General features: G+C 32.3%; 1 protein-coding gene across 1 annotated transcript in view; it reads right to left on the minus strand.

Moving 5' to 3' along the window:
* LOC148300554 (uncharacterized) overlaps positions 1–19,988 on the minus strand; it is a 92,009-nt gene that overhangs the window by 13,922 nt on the left and 58,099 nt on the right. The window contains exons 3-5 of the mRNA XM_088274609.1: positions 14,984–15,106; positions 7,810–7,980; positions 1,091–1,235 (exon numbers count right to left, since the gene is read on the minus strand). Coding sequence (XP_088130735.1) covers positions 1,091–1,235; positions 7,810–7,980; positions 14,984–15,106 — 439 coding nt within the window. The remainder of the gene's footprint in view (positions 1–1,090; positions 1,236–7,809; positions 7,981–14,983; positions 15,107–19,988) is intronic.

A 19,988-nucleotide genomic window follows, 5' to 3' on the forward strand; every position in this document is an offset into this window, starting at 1 on the left:
CGTTTTGCCACAGTATTATCTTGATTGTTACTTACACGAAGGTGAGGTGATCCCTCATGGGCTTCAGGGACCAGTCCAGGATAAAATTCAATTAATATTTGAGAGTAAAACCACTAACATTTATCTTCAACCCCCCTTGAGAATCGAACCCGAAACCTCCAGCACGGTAGCTATATACGCTGACCATTACACCACGGAGGCGGACAAATAATAATACTACTATTTATGTTATTTATTATTTCTGCCTACCCCTGCGGAAAACGACGTGATGATAAATTAATTTGTTTAAACGAGTTATATTTATTTAATTAAAAATAATAGGGCATGATACGTTGCAAGACAAGACCCCACAAGATGGACCCCTAAAATTTGAAGAAGAAGATATTCGTAGAATAAGAGAGGCGTCGGAAGACCAAAAAATATAGTCCGACGACATCAAAAATATAGCCGCTGTGGGGGGTAAAAATTGTCTGCAAGCAGCAACCGACCGAATGAGATGGTAAGATGTGGAAGAAGCCTAAATCCAGCAGTAGAGAACAGAAGGCTGTAGAAGAAGGCTCAAGAAGAATTCAATTCAATTCAATTTCTTGAATGTTTTCCGCAGATACTTTGTGGCACATTTTATAAACTTTATAAAATTAATTATTTTTGTTTAATTTTATAAAATTCAATTCAATTTATTTATTTATAATTAACATAAGCATTATACACTTAAAATTTAAAGCGTGTACATTAAAATACATAAAAATGGAAAATATGCAAGAATACTATTGCTGGTGTAGAAGAATCCCGCTTCGGAAAACTCTTTCAGACTAATGGAACAGATCAATATCCAATGAGACATTGTTCAACATAGCGGTAGCTCTTCCTACAGGCATAACCATCGGCAGGTTGGTCCTGTATATAGGAATGTGAAACAATCTATGTCGACGCTGTCTTAGGTAACTATCGGGAACATACAGGACAATGCTCCGGATAATTTCAGGATTATTGATCATACCGCGCAACAATCGATAAAAATGCGTAATCAAATACACATTCATTCTAGTCTCTAAACTATTGAAGAAGAATTAAAGAAGAAAAAGAGTACCTGTCATCCATCCGGCAGTCGCCGTCGCGGGCTCGACAAGCCGACTTGAAGGTGTCGAACAAGGAAGCGCAGGCCTTCTCGCTGTGGCACACATTCAGCGCGTAGTTGCAGGTTGGCAGAGCTTCTACTGGGTACGGATCTTTTTCTGAAATAAAAAAAAACATCAATTAATTTATTTTATCTTACACTTATTTATTACATTTTTATTTCATCATACACATTATCACGAATTGTAATAATGTACCCTCATTCAGTTTTTCCGTGTCGAGGACACATTATACAATATTGATTTTTAAAAATATGTTAAAGAAAATTCACATTTTTAGTGTGTCCATAGTGCAATTTTTTTAATTCGTTGACTATGGAGTTAATTTTATATTTTTTGGCATCTCAACATAGGTGAAGATCAATATGGAAGTCTGTGTAATTACTCTAAATACCCATATTTTTCTATTTTGATGTCAAAAAAAAGTAAAATAACTACGACTCTTTTATTTGTATACACGATCTAAACCCCGGATTATATTCACATATATAAAATTGTAAAAATAACATTTAAACGCTAAAAACAATAATCACTTAAATACATGTTAATCAAAGAAAAATAAAACAAAAAAACACAAAAAATACAACATTTTGAGTGTGTCCATTACTTGTTCACAAAATCTGGATTATCTACAATTACAGGAGTATTTTCATATTATTTTTTGACATCTCATCAAAGATGAGAAGTCAAAAAATAATTTGAAAATAATTCCTGTAATTGTAGATAATCCAGATTTTGTGAACAAGTATTTGGACGCACTCAAAATGTTGTAAGTAAATTATCTGGTCAAATTAAAAGCTTAAATAAAAAAATGAAAATGATGTTTTCAGGCGTTTCTCCTTTTCATCTCAACAATAGATGTCTCTAGTGAAATTCTAGTGATCCAAGAATAATGTTTCAAAATTGGTTTATATATATATATATAGGCTGGTTTAAGTGATCACATTACACACGTGTAACATTCACCAATGTTACCCATTATTGACAACCACACTATTTAAATTCTTGGAAGCTCTATATATATATATATATATATATATATATATATATATATATATATATATATATATATATATATATATACATATAGAGCTTCCAAGAATTTAAATAGTGTGGTTGTCAATAATGGGTAAAATTGGTGAATGTTACACGTGTGTAATGTGATCACTTAAACCAGCCTATGACGGTCGTCAGCCCCGTAACAGCCCAGACTTCCATATTCTTCTTTATCTTTGATGAGATGTCAAAAAATAATTTGTAATTATTTTATTGTAAAACCTTTATACTGTAAATTGTGATTGCATCTATTGTATGTCATGTAAAAAAAAGTAAATGAAATAAAAATTAAAAAATGTTTAAACATGTACGTATTTCGGCTCAATACAGGCCATACCTAAAGAGCCGTGTAACATATAGTAAAAAATGTATGTATCTATGAAATAAAATAAATAAATAAATGAAAAATATCACAGGTAAACTACGAATTGTTTATGTATTAAAAATATTAATTCAATTTGTCCAATGTGACGCCATTTATCTCCTTTTCGTAAAACAAATGAAACACGAATTAAAATGGCTGCCGCTACAGTGAGATGTGTAAGACATGATTTTATACAGCTTGTCAAAAAGTTCGCTTTGGTCATATTACTATTACAAATTCAAATGATAACCGTTTCAAATAATCTCTTTGTACAATCACACTAGTCGATTTTTAGTAGCATTATCGATAACATTAAGAAAGGTGTGTTGAGATGGTTTGGACATGTGGAACGTATGAGTGAGGAAAAAACGGTTAAACAGATTTATAAGACGAATGTAGTTGGAAAAATAAGCAGAGGATGACCGAGGAAAACTTAGCGCAACTAGGTTTGTCAAATACTTGAAAGCGGCCGGGTCAGGAGTCGTTACCATCGTCTGGTATGTATGAGGAGATGGATGAATGTGGAAGAGGCGAAGAATGTTTACAAAGATTGAGTGGTGTGGCGTTCGATTCTCTCTGCCTACCGGTTGGTTAGTTAATTCTATTTAATTTTTTTTATTTATTTAATATATGTAGTTAAATTTTTAAGTATCTACAACATAATACAATTTCTAAACATTTATACATATGGCAAACTTATAGTTTTAGATTCGCTGTGCCTCTCCGAAAAAGAGACTGAGCTCTTGTGCTTGGAGAGGGACTTACACTCAAGGTTTAATATTTTATTTAGTTAATGGTATAAAAGTCTATTTTCATATATTTTTTTCAAGATTAATTAAAAAAATTAGAATTTCTATATCTTCAATTTTTTTTAATTTCTTAAGGGTATATTAAATTATTAAAATCTTGAATTGTGCCGTACTTTCGGTTTGATACTGTAAGTAAGGTGGTAGCCGTAAATTCGTGTAACAACACGTCTGACATTTTGACAGATAGATTTTAATTTGCCGGCCGCGCGACGCCGCTGACAGTTGACAGGCGATATTTAGGCTCTTACACAAAATGGCGGATTTGCAACGCAATGTCGCCTTGACGGATCGGCGGAAATTTTAAATAATTGTAATGGATATTAGTATAATTGCCTTCCTTGTTTAGTAATGCGTGAAATTTTGGGTTATTCGCCGAAATTCCACTCTGGGATAGGCTAATGAGCAGTGATGGGATTCAAATTTTTCAAGAACCGGTTCGCTCTTCAGATTCTACCCCTTCATAGTATAAAAGTTTATTTTATTTTAAATTTTTAGAAATTTTACAAAACATTAACATAAATACATTTTACAATAATGAATATCAAATAAAACAGGTAATTGTGACATTCCAATAATTTTGTAATTTTTTTTAACAGTTTAAATTTGTACCTACCAGAAGATGAAAAAATTTGCAATGTAACATTCTATTACATTACAGATGTTTTCATCTAATGTTACATTCCAATTACAAAATTTCACAAATCGCTCATTCCTTTCAAGAACGTCATAAATAAAAAAACTTGATTTTTCAGGAGAATTTTTTAAAGTTTAAAAATATAATACAATGTATTAAAAATAAATATCAAGCCACTTATTGAACTTTTTACTGTGCAACAGATCTTTTTGGGTAAAACCTGAAGGTTTTTTCTCCATTTGAAAAATATTTTGTATATTTAAAAAATAATTAAACAATACTTTTTCTTCAAAATGCAAAAACTACACTTTCTGTCCTGTAGCGGTTAAATTTTAAGTTAAAAATATGCCGCTTTTGCTGGGATATAGTACATTTTCTGGGCATTCCAAAAACACGCACAACTGAAAATTGTCGATTTTTGATTTACGACGTTCTTGAAAGGAGTGAGTATGTGTGTGTTGTAGGAGAGGAGATAGTGTTAATCGACAAAACATCGTTAGGATTTTGAGAGACGACGTAAATATGCCAAATATCTACGCCAAGGATCGTCTACATATTTACACACACGGTATTCAACAAGGAACTATCACATGAATACAAAAATTGCATTTGCCAAAAGTACGTCGATATAGCGACAATGTCGCAATGTGTGCGTTTCTAAAGTTCCGATTTCCCAATAAATTTACATAATTTTTGGTGCAAATTTTTTTTTTTTGTTCTTGGAACTTCTATATGTATGGTTCAATTTCGAAATATAGTGCTTGAATCACTAGAACACGAGACATCTATTGGTGAGATGAAAGAAGCTTTTTATTGAGCTAAAATTCTTTCATTTGTATGTGAGGTCCGAATCCTGGATTAGAATCACATACATAGATGAGAAACGATAGAAAATTTTCCTTTAATTTTATTATTTTAGCATTGTAATAATTTGACCAGTTGATTTATTCACCACATTTTGAGTGTGTCCAAATACTTTTTCACAAATTTGGGATTTCTCGAATTATAAGAGTTATTTTTTATTTTATCTTTTTGACATCTCAAAATAGATCTCAAAAGAATATGGAAGTCTGGGTATTTACGGGGCTTGCGACCGTTTAAACCAGCCTAGTCGGTCGTAAGCACCGTAAATGCCAAGACTTTCATATTCTTCTTCATCTTTATTCAGATGTCAAGAAAAAACAAATGAAAAATAACTCCTATAATTGGAGATAATCCAGATTAAAAATTTGCGAATTTAAGTTAATATGTATGACATTATTTTAATCCCATTAAATAAGGAGAATATTTTTAATATGTTAAAGATAATATTTTACTTCATTAATTAATTCGGCAGTCACTTTGTGGTAAAATCTATCCATTTTTAATTAATCTTTTACTTAGTAAATACCACTAATTCTTAAAATCTACTGTGACACGTGTTTCGATGCATTTCGTATTACAGAGTTTGAAAATGATGTGGAATGATCGAAACACGTGTCACAGTAGATTTTAAGAAATAGTGTTATTTACCAAGAAAAAAAAAATCGATATTAGTTACAGTTATTATTTATTTTGGTGACGATGCGTCTTGATCACCCTGTAGGTAGGCTGAAAGCACCCAATCACCTAATGGAAATTACGGAAATATTACCTCAGACCCGCTTTGTGAATTCCCTTCTTCTTAATACCAGAGGGCTTTTAATCCTTCTTACCTGTAAAGTCCCATATTTATACAAACCCCCTTATTAATTAAGTCTTAAGGACTTTCTTACAACAACTAATCCTTTTATCTGTTTCATATTATTTTAATATAAAAGTAAACTTGTAATTTTATCCAGTAATATTAATTATATTTATAACTTATAGTGTTTCCATCTCAACTTTGGAAAACAAGGCAAGTACCTATTTATTATAATTAGTGTAATTATTTACAACATTTTGAGTGTGTCCAAATACTTGTTCACAAAATCTAGATTATCTCCAATACTAATATAAGAGTTTCTGCTTAATAAAAAAGCTTCTTTACATCTCACCAATAGATGCCTCTAGTGAAGTTCTAGTGATTCAAGAACAATATTTCAAAATTGTTTCATATAAGTATATGGAACTTCCAAGAATTTGAGTAGTGTGGTTGTCAATAATGGGTAGAATTGGTGAATGTTACACGTGTGTAAAGTGGCCACTTAAACCACCCGATGACGGTCGTCAGCCCCGTAAATGCCCAGACTTCCATATTCTTCTTCATCTTTGATGAGATGTCAAAAAATAATAGTGTAATTATTATACCTACTAATTTCCTTATGGGATGACTTTCTAAATTAAAAAAATATATTTTGAAAAATAAAAGCACTAACTTTGTGGATCATTGTAATATAATATTGGAATAAATAAAATAACTTTGTTATTTTATTCCACCATTTTTTTATTATTTTGTCCTCAGAGTTTATTATAAAAAAAAACCTGAAGAGGGCAACAGGTTGTTGCCGAAACTAGTTGGATTTTGATAATACAGGTTAGTGGATCAAAATACAAAGTTATTTTATTTCTCCAAATTACTTAACAATTTATATTAAATGTAACCAGTACTCATATTATTATTTTTTAAATCTCAACAAAGATGAAGAAGAATATGTAAGTCTGGGTATTTACAGGGCTTACGATCGTCATAAGTTTAATCGATTTACGTAATCACTTTACACACGTGTAACATTCACCAATTTTACCCATGATTGACAAGCACACTATTCAAATTCTTGGAGCTTCTAGATATATTGATTAATCTCGATAAACAGTTCTTGAACTCGCTAGACTTCACGAGAGACATCTATGGTGGGACGAGGTTAGCTTTTTATTACGCAGAAACTCTTTTATTTGTACGTGAGGTCCGAATCCTGGATTATATTCACATATCGCTCACTCCTTTCAAGAACGTCATAAATCAAAAATCGACAATTTTCAGTTGTGCATGTTTTCGAAATGCCCAGAAAATGTACTATATTTCAGCAAAAGAGGCATATTTTTAACTTAATATTTACCCGCTACAGAGCAGAAAGTATTGTTTTTGCATTTTGAAGAAAAGGTATTGTTTAATAATTTTTTTAAATATACTAAATATTTTTCAAATGGAGAAAAAACTTTCAGGTTGTAGCTAAAAATATCTGTTGGACAGTAAATAGTTCAGTAAGTAGTTTAGTAAGTGTTATATTTTCAAACTTTAAAAACGTTCTCCTGAAAAATCAAGTTTTTTGATTTTTTGAACTTGAGAAACGCTAGAAAATACCATTTAAATTTTATCATTTTAGCTTATAATTTGACAAATTATTTATTTACAGCATTTTGAGTGTGTCCAAATACGTGTTCACAAATATGGATTATCTCCAATTATAGCAGTTATTTTTACTATTATTTTTTGACTTCTCAACATAGATGAAGAAGAATATGGAAGTCTGGGCATTTACGGGGAGATTTCACTGGAGATAATCCAGATTTGTGAACAAATATTTTGACACACTCAAAAAGTTTATTTCTAAAGATGACAAGGTTCTCGTAGAGTTGAAGAAACGTATCAAAAATAAAAGTGGTTTAAAACAAATTTTAAGCTTTATAAAATGACCTTAAAAATATCTGCAAAAACATTCAATAAATAAATTTTTAGTCTTACGAAAAGCTCTTGTTATTTTATTCTATAAAATGCAGTTCCACTAAGAAATAAAAAAACTAACAAGACAGAATTTGTTTTATCTGAATAATATAGACGATCTTATATTAAGCTCATTTAAAAAAAAAAACTAAGGTGAATAAAAATTGAAGCGATTAAGAAGAACTCACCCTTTTTCTGCACGAAGACGCAGGGATGGTCGAACAGGAAGTCGCGGAAGGAGTTACACTCCGGATCCACGTTCGGTTCCCGACAGAGACATGTTGGCTTGAAGAAGGGGAACGCTTGCAAGGTCCGAAGCGCGGCCTGACACTTCGTCACAGTCACCGTCGAGCACGCTACTGTAAAAAAAAACGTTATTTTAAATAAGTAGGGAATACTCACAATAAAGAAAAAACTTTTTTTTTATACGCATTTATTTTATTAGTTCACAGAGATTTCATACACGAATCGGTACATTTTGGAGTTAACTTATCGGATATCTCCTACACTTGCTGTGCTCCTGGTCAGAATAAAAAAGAAAACTAAATATGTTTCGTCCGCCTCCGTAGTGTAATGGTCAGCACGCTCGGCTACCGTTCTGGAGGTCCCGGGTTCGATTCTCAGGGGGGGTCAAATAAATAAAAGTGATTTTTTCACTGTAATATTTATTCAATATTACCCTGGACTGGTACCTGAAGCGGAGGGCTGATCACCTTTCCTTCATGTGTAAACGATCGAGATAACACTGCCCTTATATGAAGCAGTGCCCTATGCACCATTGGGGTGCGGTAAGGGTTATTATTATTATTAAATATGTTACCTTTAAGAAATCTTTCAATATCCCTGTCATTGCCAATCGAAATAAATATAAGTTTGTAAAACCACAAATTAGGTCTTCTTCTTCTTCCTGGCTACATTCCGACTTATCGTCTTTGTAGACTGCTGGGGTCAGCTCTCCTCGTCTCGGGTTGTAGATCCTTCTGTCCTGGACAACGTCACCTAGGCCATGCCTTGGAATCATGTTATCTTTCTGTAGCATCCATGAATGTTTTGGTCTTCCTCTAGACTACTTTCGAGAAACTTTTTTAGTTAGTTAGGTAGAAGAAATAAATCATTTATTGTAACTGCAGACATTTGGTAGAATTCCATATTGAATTGTTGGGTAATATATCCAAAATAAAACAAGGTTTATGTTGGATTGAGTTCTACATTTATTTATGTATATCTTAATACGTGACGCGTTTCGTCTTCTTAGGACATTATCAAACACTCCAGTGTTTGATATCCAGTGTTTGAATCTAGTGTTTGATAATGTCCTAAGAAGACGAAACGCGTCACGTATTAAGATATACATAAATAAATGTAGAATTGAATCCAACAAAAACCTTGTTTAATTTTGGATATATTCATTCATTCAAACCCTTATCCGCACCCCAATGGTGCATAGGGCACTGAATTATATAAACACAGTGTTACCTTGATCGTTAACACACGAAGGAAAGGTGATCGGCCCTCCGCTTCAGGTACCAGTCCAGGGTAATATTAAATAAACACGAGAGTGAAAAAATCACTTATAATTATTTGACTCCCCTTGGGAATCGAACCCGGGACCTCCAAAACGGTAGCCGAGCGTGCTGACCATTACACTACGGAGGCGGACTTGGATATATTACCCAACGAGAAATAAATTAGTTGAAGTTTAAAGTGCACGTATTTTTTTCGTATGAGTAATAAGCAGGTAGCACTAACTAGACGTATACAGTCCTGAAGGCAAGTAGCCAGGCAGACCGGATGGCGATCCACTCTCCGCACACACTCGGGCGCCTCTCGCCCTGGCGGCCGGAAGTGGGGACCGGAACAGGGAGACGAGAGCGAAGGGCGGGGTCAGGCCCGGATCGTACGGTCCGAGGGATGGGGCAAAATAAATCGTCGAATCCGGCGTTATTCATTAAAAATTTACCTGAATTTGGTTATTAATTCGAGCGTTTTTATCCCTGCTTTTCAGTTGGTTTGTTTCAAATGAAGATTTATGGCAGGCGCCGTGGCGTAGTTGGGTAGACGCTCGACGAGAAACTGGCGTAGCGGGTTCGATTCCCGCCAAGTGTAAGATAAATTCAAGAAAGATTTATTTTCAATTGGTCGGGATGCTTATGATGTATTTTTCACATTAACTCTCCCTATTCTTGCTATCCTACCTGCAGACAAGCCTCTAAAAGTAGAGACTTTGGGGGTTATTCCTTTAAAAAAATAAATTAAAACGTTCAAAAAAATATCTTGCAGTGATGTGAAATTTTTCAGGATTTAACAAAAGCGAAATTTTAGGTCAACGCAAGTATTAAGCCTGCCTTTTGACATTGTTAAGTTTGGATTGGAATTATATATTATTTTTTGACATCTCATCAAAGATAAGGAATATGGAAGTCTGAGCATTTGCGGGGCTGACGACCGTCATAGGCTGGTTTAAGTGACTTTATACACGTGTAGCATTCACCAATTCTACCCATTATTGACAACCACACTACTCAAATTCTTAATAATAATAAACCTTATCCGGACCCGAATGGTACATAGGGCACTGTGTCATAAAACGCAGTGTTATCTTGATCGTTTTTACACATGAAGGAAAGGTGATCAGCCCATTACACTACGGAGGCGGACAAATTCACACTCAAATTCTTGGAAGTTCCATATATGTGAACCAATTTTGAAACATTATTCTTGAATCACTAGAACTTCACTAGAGACATCTATTGGTGAGATGAAAATAAGCTTTTTATTGAGCAGAAACACTTTTATTAGTATGTGAGGTCCGAATCCTGGATTATAATCATCTTTAATGAGATGTCAAAAAATCATATGAAAATAACTCCTGTAATTGGAGATAATCCAGATTATGTATTTGGACACACTCAAAATGTTGTGATTAGATTGCAATATTTATCCGAGTTCAGAGGCAGATTGAGCCCATTTCAGTTAGTGCAGAACAACATGCACTAAGGGCCGAGGTGTGACATGCACTACGGATGTTTGTCAAAGTACGTCAGTATTATATATGTAGGTTGAAAAGAGTGGGCGGGGTTTAAATTGGGTATTGACAACACTTGCTTCATTAATTTTGAACCAAGTAGTGTTGTTCCTTTGCATGTTGGTCCTTGGGTCGATCAAAATCACATGTGATCAATATTTTATGTAAGTTACAAGTTTGTGAATAGTACTATGGTAGTGACAACATTTTTGTAAAAAAATATAAACGTAAAAATGACGTATTTTTTGACATCTCATCAAAAATTAAGAAGAATATGGAAGTCTGGACATTTACTGGGCTGACGACCATCATAGGCTGGTTTAAGTGATCACTTTACACACGTGTAACATTCACCAATTGTACCCATTATTGACAACCACACTACTCAAATTCTTGGAAGTTCCATATACTTATATGGACCAATTTTGAAACATTGTTCTTGAATCACTAGAACTTCAGTAGAGACATCTATTGGTGAGATGAAAAGAAGCTTTTTACTGAGCAAAAACTCTTATATTAGTATGTGAGGTCCGAATCCTGGATTATGATCACATACATGAGAAACGCCTGAAAATATCATTTTCATTTTTATTATTTAAGCTTATAATTTATAACATTTTGAGTGGGTTCAAATACTTGTTCACAAAATCTCCATGTTCTTCTTCATCTCTGATGAGATGTCAAAACATAATATGAAAATTACTCCTGTAATTGGAGATAATCCAGATTTTGTGAACAAGTATTTGGACACACTCAAAATGTTAGAATATTAATAATGTTTTGTACTCATTTTAGCGATCCGGTTCTGCCCGTGTGCAGAATAAAGGTGACGGAGTGATAAGGGCTCTTCTCCATCGGGAAGTGGCGGGTGAGAGCGGGAGGGGGCGTGAGGAAGTAAGAGGGGAGGAGCGGTGGGAACCTGGAGCCAGGTTCGAATTCAGAGCACGAGATAAAGGAACAAACTACGTCACTTTTCAAAAGACGTTGCACCAATTTAAAATTTATACCGGCAAATCAATAACTGAAGGGGGCTCGCATCTCTCTCTCTTCTGCGCTCCTGGTAATCCGAAAATTTATACTCTGATTATTTCAATGTGAGTGATGTTTAAAGTGTCGCGTTTTTTGCTGTTAAGTTCAACAGATGGCTCTGCCATGGAGATAAAAAGCTGCTTTGAAAATAGCGTATTTTTAATTGTCACAGACAAAAACAATTGTCCCATGTATATATAAACATAAGCGTATACAAGTGCGAAATTGTGTCCAAAATTCATGGCAATCGGTTAATGATGTTAGGAGAACAAACATATGTAAAAAAAAAACATAATAAAAACATAAATGATCAAGAGTTAATACTATGAAATTGTAAAATACTTTATTTTTCTTTTTTTAAAATTTGTTTTTGTGCGTATATTAGGTTAAATTGTATAAAAAACTTATGTGGGTCTCTGCAAATAAAAACTAACCAAAACTAATACATAGCAAAATATAAAAACAATTAACAGTTATAATAAATAGGCATAAGAAGCATATTTAAAAGAAATAACTGAGAAAAACATAAGGTAAGAGCATATTAAAATAAACAAACGAGAAAATATAACAATTGAGAAAATATAAAAAAACATAAGGTAAAAACAAAATAAGGAAATATGACTAAACACTATATATATCTTTTCAGAAAGTATTTTTTCAGATCATTTATTCTTGATCCCCGAATGAGTTCTATTTTATATATCGCTCACTCCTTTCAAGAACGTCATAAATCAAAAATCGACAATTTTCAGTTGTGCATGTTTTCGGAATGCCCAGAAAATGTACTACATCCCAGCAAAAGAGGCATATTTTTAACTCAATATTTACCCGCTACAGGGCAGAAAATGTTGTTTTTGCATTTTGAAGAAAAGGTATTGTTTAATTATTTTTTTTAAATATACTAAATATTTTTCAAATGCAGAAAAAACCTTCAGGTTTTACCTAAAAAGATGTGTTGTTCAGTAAAAAGTTCAATAAGTGGCTTGATATTTATTTTTAATACATTGTGTTATATTTTTAAACTTTAAAAACGTTCTCCTGAAAAATCAAGTTTTTTTATTTATGACGTTCTTGAAAGGAGTGAGCGATATGTCAGGCAGCTGGTTAATTTGGGTATAGGCAATATATTTTTAGGACCTTACTCCAAATTTTGCAGTGTTTAATTGTTTAAACTAGCTTTTTAATGAATATAAACAATTTTTATAATAATAAATTGTTTTCATAAAATCTATAATGTCAACAAAACTCAGTTTTCATCCCTGACGCGTCAGTGGCATTTATGACTTTAAATAAGTAATTTTTATTTATGCTTAGTAGAAATGGTATTATAATAAAGTGATTTAAATATTTGATCACGTTATTTGGTCTGGCAGCGTTCTATAATTGACAGATCACAGCCTGGACGCCATTTTGGTTTGAATTATTCAATGTTTGGTTCAGAACAAGACTTGTCCAACTCATTATTAAAAAATAAAATATTATATTGACAAAAAAATATAATTATGTGATTTGGTTTTGACGTGGAATAATGATAATGATTGGAATGCAAAATAAAACAGTTATATTAAATAAAGACCGCTTATGAGTTTATTAGTATAAACAAGACTAGTTTCGAGAACTTCAGATGTTCTCATCATGAAAAACAGAACAAAAAAAATGCTTACCATTTTGTATCAGTGCGCGAACGTGATGCGCAGTAAAAGTCGTATTAAAATGTTCTCTGTTGAGAGCATGCACAACGTTCAGATATGGAATTAGACACTTAGAAGTATATGTTAGAAGATAACGAAATTCTGTAGAAAAAAATGCCCATTACATATCAATCTAAAAAAAATTAATGTATATAATAGGAAATAAAATGATTATTATCCCATTAATTGAAAAAAAAACCTATAAACCTTGAGTGTAAGCCCCTCTCTAAGCACGAGAGTTCAGTCTCTTTTTTAAAGAGGCACAGAGAATCTAAAATTTTAAGTTTGCCATATGTTTAAATGTTTAGAAATTGTATTAAAAAATGTAACTATATTAAATGAGTAAAAAAATGTACACAAAGTTTTCGGTAAGGTAATATGGTTAACATAGTTTGAGAAGTATTGGAAACGTCGGAGGTCTATGCACTGTGCTAGGTCATTTGAATTAATTTTGGATTAGATAAGTAGTGTGTTTCCGAATTTGGAAAAAAGTTAAATATACTCAATATACCATTTTATAAATAACTACCACAATCTGGTATTAAGTATTGTAATTTATACTAGTGAGTTTTTGACAAACTCGAAAATTTTAATAAAAAATATTGATCCGTACATTTATACAACCATGGAATGTTTAAACTTACAAAAAACTATTTTCAGTGGAAAATATAACGGATTTCAAATTCTTCTTCTTCTTCTTCTAACTCTATTAGGCACCAGATGGTGCATAGGGCACTGAATTGCATCAACGCAATGTTATATTGTTCATTAATTACATATTCGCAAGGTGATCAGTTCTGCACTGCAGGTACCAGTCAAGGGTAATATTCAACATATATCAGAGAGAAAAATCATTAAAATTTATTTCGACCCTCTGGGGAATCGAACCCAGGATCTTTAGTGGTTAGCCTAAAGCTTTAACCACTTAAGCATTATATTGTTGTGACTAGTTTCGGAGGCCATAGATGCTTCCACCTACGGGTATAAATATAAAAATTATATATAATTTTATATTTAAACGCCTAGATGCAAGCATCTGAAGTTTACGAAACTAGTCGTTAACAATATAATAAGTGGTAAAAAACAAGTGTTTTATTTATAATTTGATTATTTTTTTAAAACTCCTTAAACTCTTTTAATGTCAGTTGTCGTGTTTTTTTTTCTAGCAAGTGAAACAAAAAGAAAGATCTCTATAACATTTAAGTCAAATTTTTCAAACTCTTCGTAAATATAGAATTTTAAAAAATATGGACTGAGCAATATTTTGATTATGTTTTGAAAATTGAAAGCATTAACTTTGTGGATCATATTGATATCTTATTTTGAGAAATAAAAAGACTTTATTTTTTGATCCACTAACATTTTTATTAACAACCAACTAGTTTCGGCAACAACCTGAAGAGGGCAGCAGGTTATTGCCGAAACTAGTTGGTTGTTAATAAAAATGTGAGTGGATCAAAAAACAAAGTCTTTTTATTTCTCAAAATAATATATCAATATGATCCACAAAGTTAATGCTTTCAATATTCAAAACCCACATTTTGATTACTTGATGTACTAGACACATGGCTAATTTTACTTTTTAAACAGACTGTGGAAAGTGATATCTTTTCTTACCCAATTCTGAACCGCAGACCCTCGGGATGATCTCCAAGATGGCGGAGCAGGAGGCATCCTCGAAGCACAACTGCCTCGCCAGAAGGCAGTTCAAGATGGCGATGGACGTCCGGACGTTGAGCCCTGGAAGAAGACAAAAGAAAAAAACATTTTCATTAATTGATTCGGCAGTCATTTTGAGGTAAACTAGCCCTGTAAATAATATCCAGACATTCCTAAGTTCCTTTTTCTTTTAAGCGTATAACTTATATAGTACATATTTGCTAACTTTTTTCACTTTCATCTTTTTGATTTTTTGTTTCCGTTTAAAATCAAATATATAAGTATATTTCTTGAATGTTTTTCGCAGATACTTTGTGGCACATTTTATAAACTTTATAAAATAAAACAATTTTGTATTCCGTTATGTCCGCCTCCGTAGTGTAATGGTAAGCACGCTCGGCTACCGTTCTGGAGGTCCCGGGTTCGATTCCCAAGGGGGGTCAAATAAATATAAGTGATTTTTTCACTGAAATATTTATTCAATATTACCCTGGACTGGTACCTGAAGCGGAGGGCTGATCACCTTTCCTTTATGTGTAAACGATCGAGATAACACTGCGTTTATATGAAGCAGTGCCCTATGCACCATTGGGGTGCGGATAAGGGTTTTATTAGTATTAACCACTTTTTATTGGTACACTTTATCCAACCGGTTTCGACAAGAACTTTGACATCATCAGGGTTTATGTACTAAATTCTAAAACATTAAAATACTCAAAGTTAATTACCCTTCCCCTTACCAAAAACATTTGTAGTTTATAAAAGCACTTTTATTCTAATAATATCTATTGTGTTCTTGCCAGTGCTCTCTACTATAACCTAAAATATAATGTATACCTACACACAGGTCATGTCTCTGTGGGATCTTTTTTTGTATTAATATTATATATATTTCTAAATAATTATAATTATATTATATTGTGAAATGCAAAATCATATAAAAATTTAATAAAAAATCAATTTTCTTCCGTCTATGTTGGGATGTCAATAAAAATAATATCTGAGACATATCCAGATTTGTGAAAAAAAAATTCAAATTCTGATTCGAAACATAAAATAAAACAGTATTTAAAAAAAAAACAGCGTTTTTGCAATAAGTTTTAAACTGACATTTCTGGATAGAATCGCATTTCATAAAATCGAACATCAATTACATATCGCTCACTCCTTTCGAGAACGTCATAAATCAAAAATTGACAATTTTCAGTTGTGCATGTCTTCGGAATGCCCAGAAAATGTACTATATCCCAGCAAAAGCGGCGTAATTTTAACTTAATATTTACCCGCTACAGGGCAGAAAGTGCTGTTTTTGCATTTTGAAGAAAAGGTATTGTTTAATTGTTTTTTCAAATATACTAAATATTTTTCAAATGGAGAAAAAACTTTCAGCTTTTACCTAAAAAGATCTGTTGCACAGTAAAAAGTTCAAAAACTGGCTTCATATTTATTTTTCATGCATTGTATTATAATATTTAACATTAAAAACGCTCTCCTGAAAAATCAAGTATTTTGATTTATGACGTTCTTGAAAGGAGTGAGCGATATGTAGTCTTTTAAGACGAAACCTGGCATCGGTTAAATAAAATTAAAATTCTAAAAACTACATAGTTGTTCTTTTTACTGTTCTTCTAACCCTTATCCGCACTCAATGGTGCATAGGGCACTGTATCGTACAGAAACAGTGTTATCTTGATCGTTAAATACACCAAGGAAAGGTGATCAGTCTGGATGGTTTTTCAGATGGTCAGATGGTTTTCAGTCTAATATTTTTTTAGTATGACCAGTCCAGGGTCATATTAAATAAATATTAGACTGGAAAAACACTAATATTTATTTTCACCTTCTTGGGAATCGAACCTGGGACCTCCAGCATAGAAGCCTAGCGCGCTAATCACAGACTGTTGAGCCGAACAAGCACATATTTTTTATTACATTGGAAAAATAAAAATAAATGTTGAAACATTTATCAGAAATTTAAAATTAAGACGCCTTTCAATTCTCTCATCATCCATATACATGGGCACACGTAGGTTCATTGTTTTATTTTTCATACTTAGTTTCAATTGGTTAATACCACTATTTCTTAAAATCTATTGTAACACGCGTTTCTATGCGAAATCATTTATTTATCATTCTTTTTTATATTCATTCATTCAAACCCTAATCCGCACCCCAATAGTGCATGGGGCACTGCATTATACAAACGCAGTGTTATCTTGATCGGTAACACATGAAGGAAAGGCGACCAGCCCTCCGCTTCAGGTACCAGTTCAGGGTAATATGGAATAAATATTAGAGGGAAAAAAAATCACTTGATTTTATTTGACCCCTCTGGGAATCGAACCTGGGACCTCCAGAACGGTAGCCGAGCGTGCTAACCATTACACTACGGAGGCGGACAAAATATTGTTTTTAATATGAGAACCGAAAATAATGTGAAAAATATTTTTTTGGATGCACGAAAATCATACATTTTAAGCGTTATTTTAAAATGCAAATTAATACGCGTGGATTGATAGCTCTGGGTATTTTTGACATTGCATCCTGATTCTGGCTTTATACCAGCTATTGGAAAATGAATAACAACTTCCTACTGAATCTAGTTAATCCTCTCACGGCAGAAATAATAAATTATATATTTTTTTAAAATATTAAAATACACTATTTCAAGAACTTGATTTTTCAGAAGAACGTTTTTAAACATTAAAAATATAAAACAATGTATTAAAAATAAATATCAAGCCACTTATTGAACTTTTTACTGTGCAACAGATCTTTTTAGGTAAAACCTGAAGGTTTTTTTCTTCATTTAAATAATATTTAGTATATTTAAAAAAACAATTAAAAAATACATTTTCTTCAAAATGCAAAAACAACACTTTCTGCCTCGTAGCGTGTAAATTTTAAGTAAAAAATATGTCTCTTTTGCTGGGATATAGTATATGTTCTGGGCATTCCGAAAATATGCACAACTGAAAATTGACGATTTTTGATTTATGACGTTCTTGAAAGGAGTGAGCTATATTTGTAGTTAGCCATGTATTTTTTTTTTATTTATATATTTTCATTCGTGTAATAATAGATTTTAAGAAATAGTGATATTAAAAATAGATGTTTTATATTATTTGTAATTTATTTATTTGTTTGATGAATTTATGAACGCGGTGTGAAGGGGTTACTGGGGCAGATGATTGTATACAATAGAGAATGAATAGAGTGTACGGAACAATGAGCCATGGAATCGAAACGCCAGAGGGTTAACGCCAACAGTAAAAAGTAAACATTAACTGCCCCGAGAATTAATTGGCATACCAAACGGTTTCGACCGACGCCTACGAATATATTGTATGATATTTTGAATGAACAATGGCTAAGAGAACCAAAGAAATAATAGTTTGTAACTACCGCCTCTAACCATTTACATAGTGTATGGTTTTTATTTTATTTTTTTTTATTTTTATTTTATTACTCTTAATTTAGAGAAAAATACAATAAAATAAATGCATAAAATATCTTCATTCCGCAGTCACTTTGTGGTATAATATATATTTATTTTTAATTCCAGTGTTAGTAAGTAAATACCACTGTTTCTTAAAATCTACCGTGGCACGTGTTTCGATGCATTCCGCATCATTTTCAAACACCGTATTTATAAATACGGTTTTGAAAATGATATTAAATGCATCAAAACACGTGTCACAGTAGGTTTAAAGAAATAGTGGTACTTACTAAGTAAAACTCAAATTAAAAATGAAAAAATATAATTTTATTTAACAGGTACTTTTTTCAGGAGTTTCAAATATTTTATTATCTTATATTCGTAGCTAGAGGCTTTATAACTCCGAAATTCATTTATTTTATTTTATTTTATTCACGGCTAATGCCTTTAACAATATTAACAAAAATATGTTCAGTAACAATAAATAATATACTAATAAAAATCATTTACAACATTTTAAGTGTGTCCAAATACTTGTTCGAAAATTTAGATAATCTCCAATTATAGGAGTTTTTCACATAATGTACATATATTTTTATTTTTTTCATTTATTTTTCTTTTATTCATATTCTTCTTCATCTTTGATGAGATGTCGAAAAATGTTATGAAAATAACTCCTGTAATTGGAGATAATCCAGATTTTGTGAACAAATATTTGGACACATTCAAAATGTTATAAAATAAAAAAATTTATTAGCTAAAATAATAAAATGAAAAGCATATTTTCTGGCGTTTTTCATGAATGTGATTATAACAAGGATTCGGACCTCACAAACAAATAAAAAAGTTTCTGATCAATAAAAAAGGTTCTTCATTTCACCAATAGAAGTCTGTAGTAGAAATTTTAGTGATTCAAGCACAATGTTACGCAATATCATATATATAGAACTTCCAAGATTTTAAGAAGCGTGGTCGCCACTTTAATCATCACTTACTTAAACTATTACTTCAACTAGCCTATGACGGTCATAAGCCCCGACAGGCGCCGTGGCGTAGTGGACGCTCGATTCCCGCCTATTGCAAAATGAATTCAAGAAAGATTTATTTTCAATTGGACTGGGTGTTTGTGATGTATTTTTCACATTTACCTTCCCTATCCTTGCTATCCTACCTGCAGACTCCTTTAAGAAGAAAAAAATGCCAAGCTTCCATATTATTTTACATCTATGTGTGTTGAGATGTCAAAAAATACTAATATTTATTTATTACAACCCTGGACTGTATCTGAAGCGCAGGACCGATCTTGCCTGCATATAATAAAAATAATCGAATAAAAATTGCGTCAATTTGATACAGTGCCCTATGCACCATTGGGCGCAGATAAGGGTTAGAAAAAAGATTTTTATCTAATAAAATAAAAATATATATATTTTTTAAACCAATCAATTCACTGTGACAACTGAAAGTAATTTGAGCGTAATCGAGCCATGTCCAGTTATTACTGACCCCCAGGCAGGGGAGGTT

The sequence above is a fragment of the Brachycentrus maculatus genome, unplaced genomic scaffold, assembly GCF_059751285.1.
Source record: "Brachycentrus maculatus isolate JH-2025_06_01 unplaced genomic scaffold, ASM5975128v1 h1tg000693l, whole genome shotgun sequence".
Lineage (NCBI taxonomy): Eukaryota > Metazoa > Arthropoda > Insecta > Trichoptera > Brachycentridae > Brachycentrus > Brachycentrus maculatus.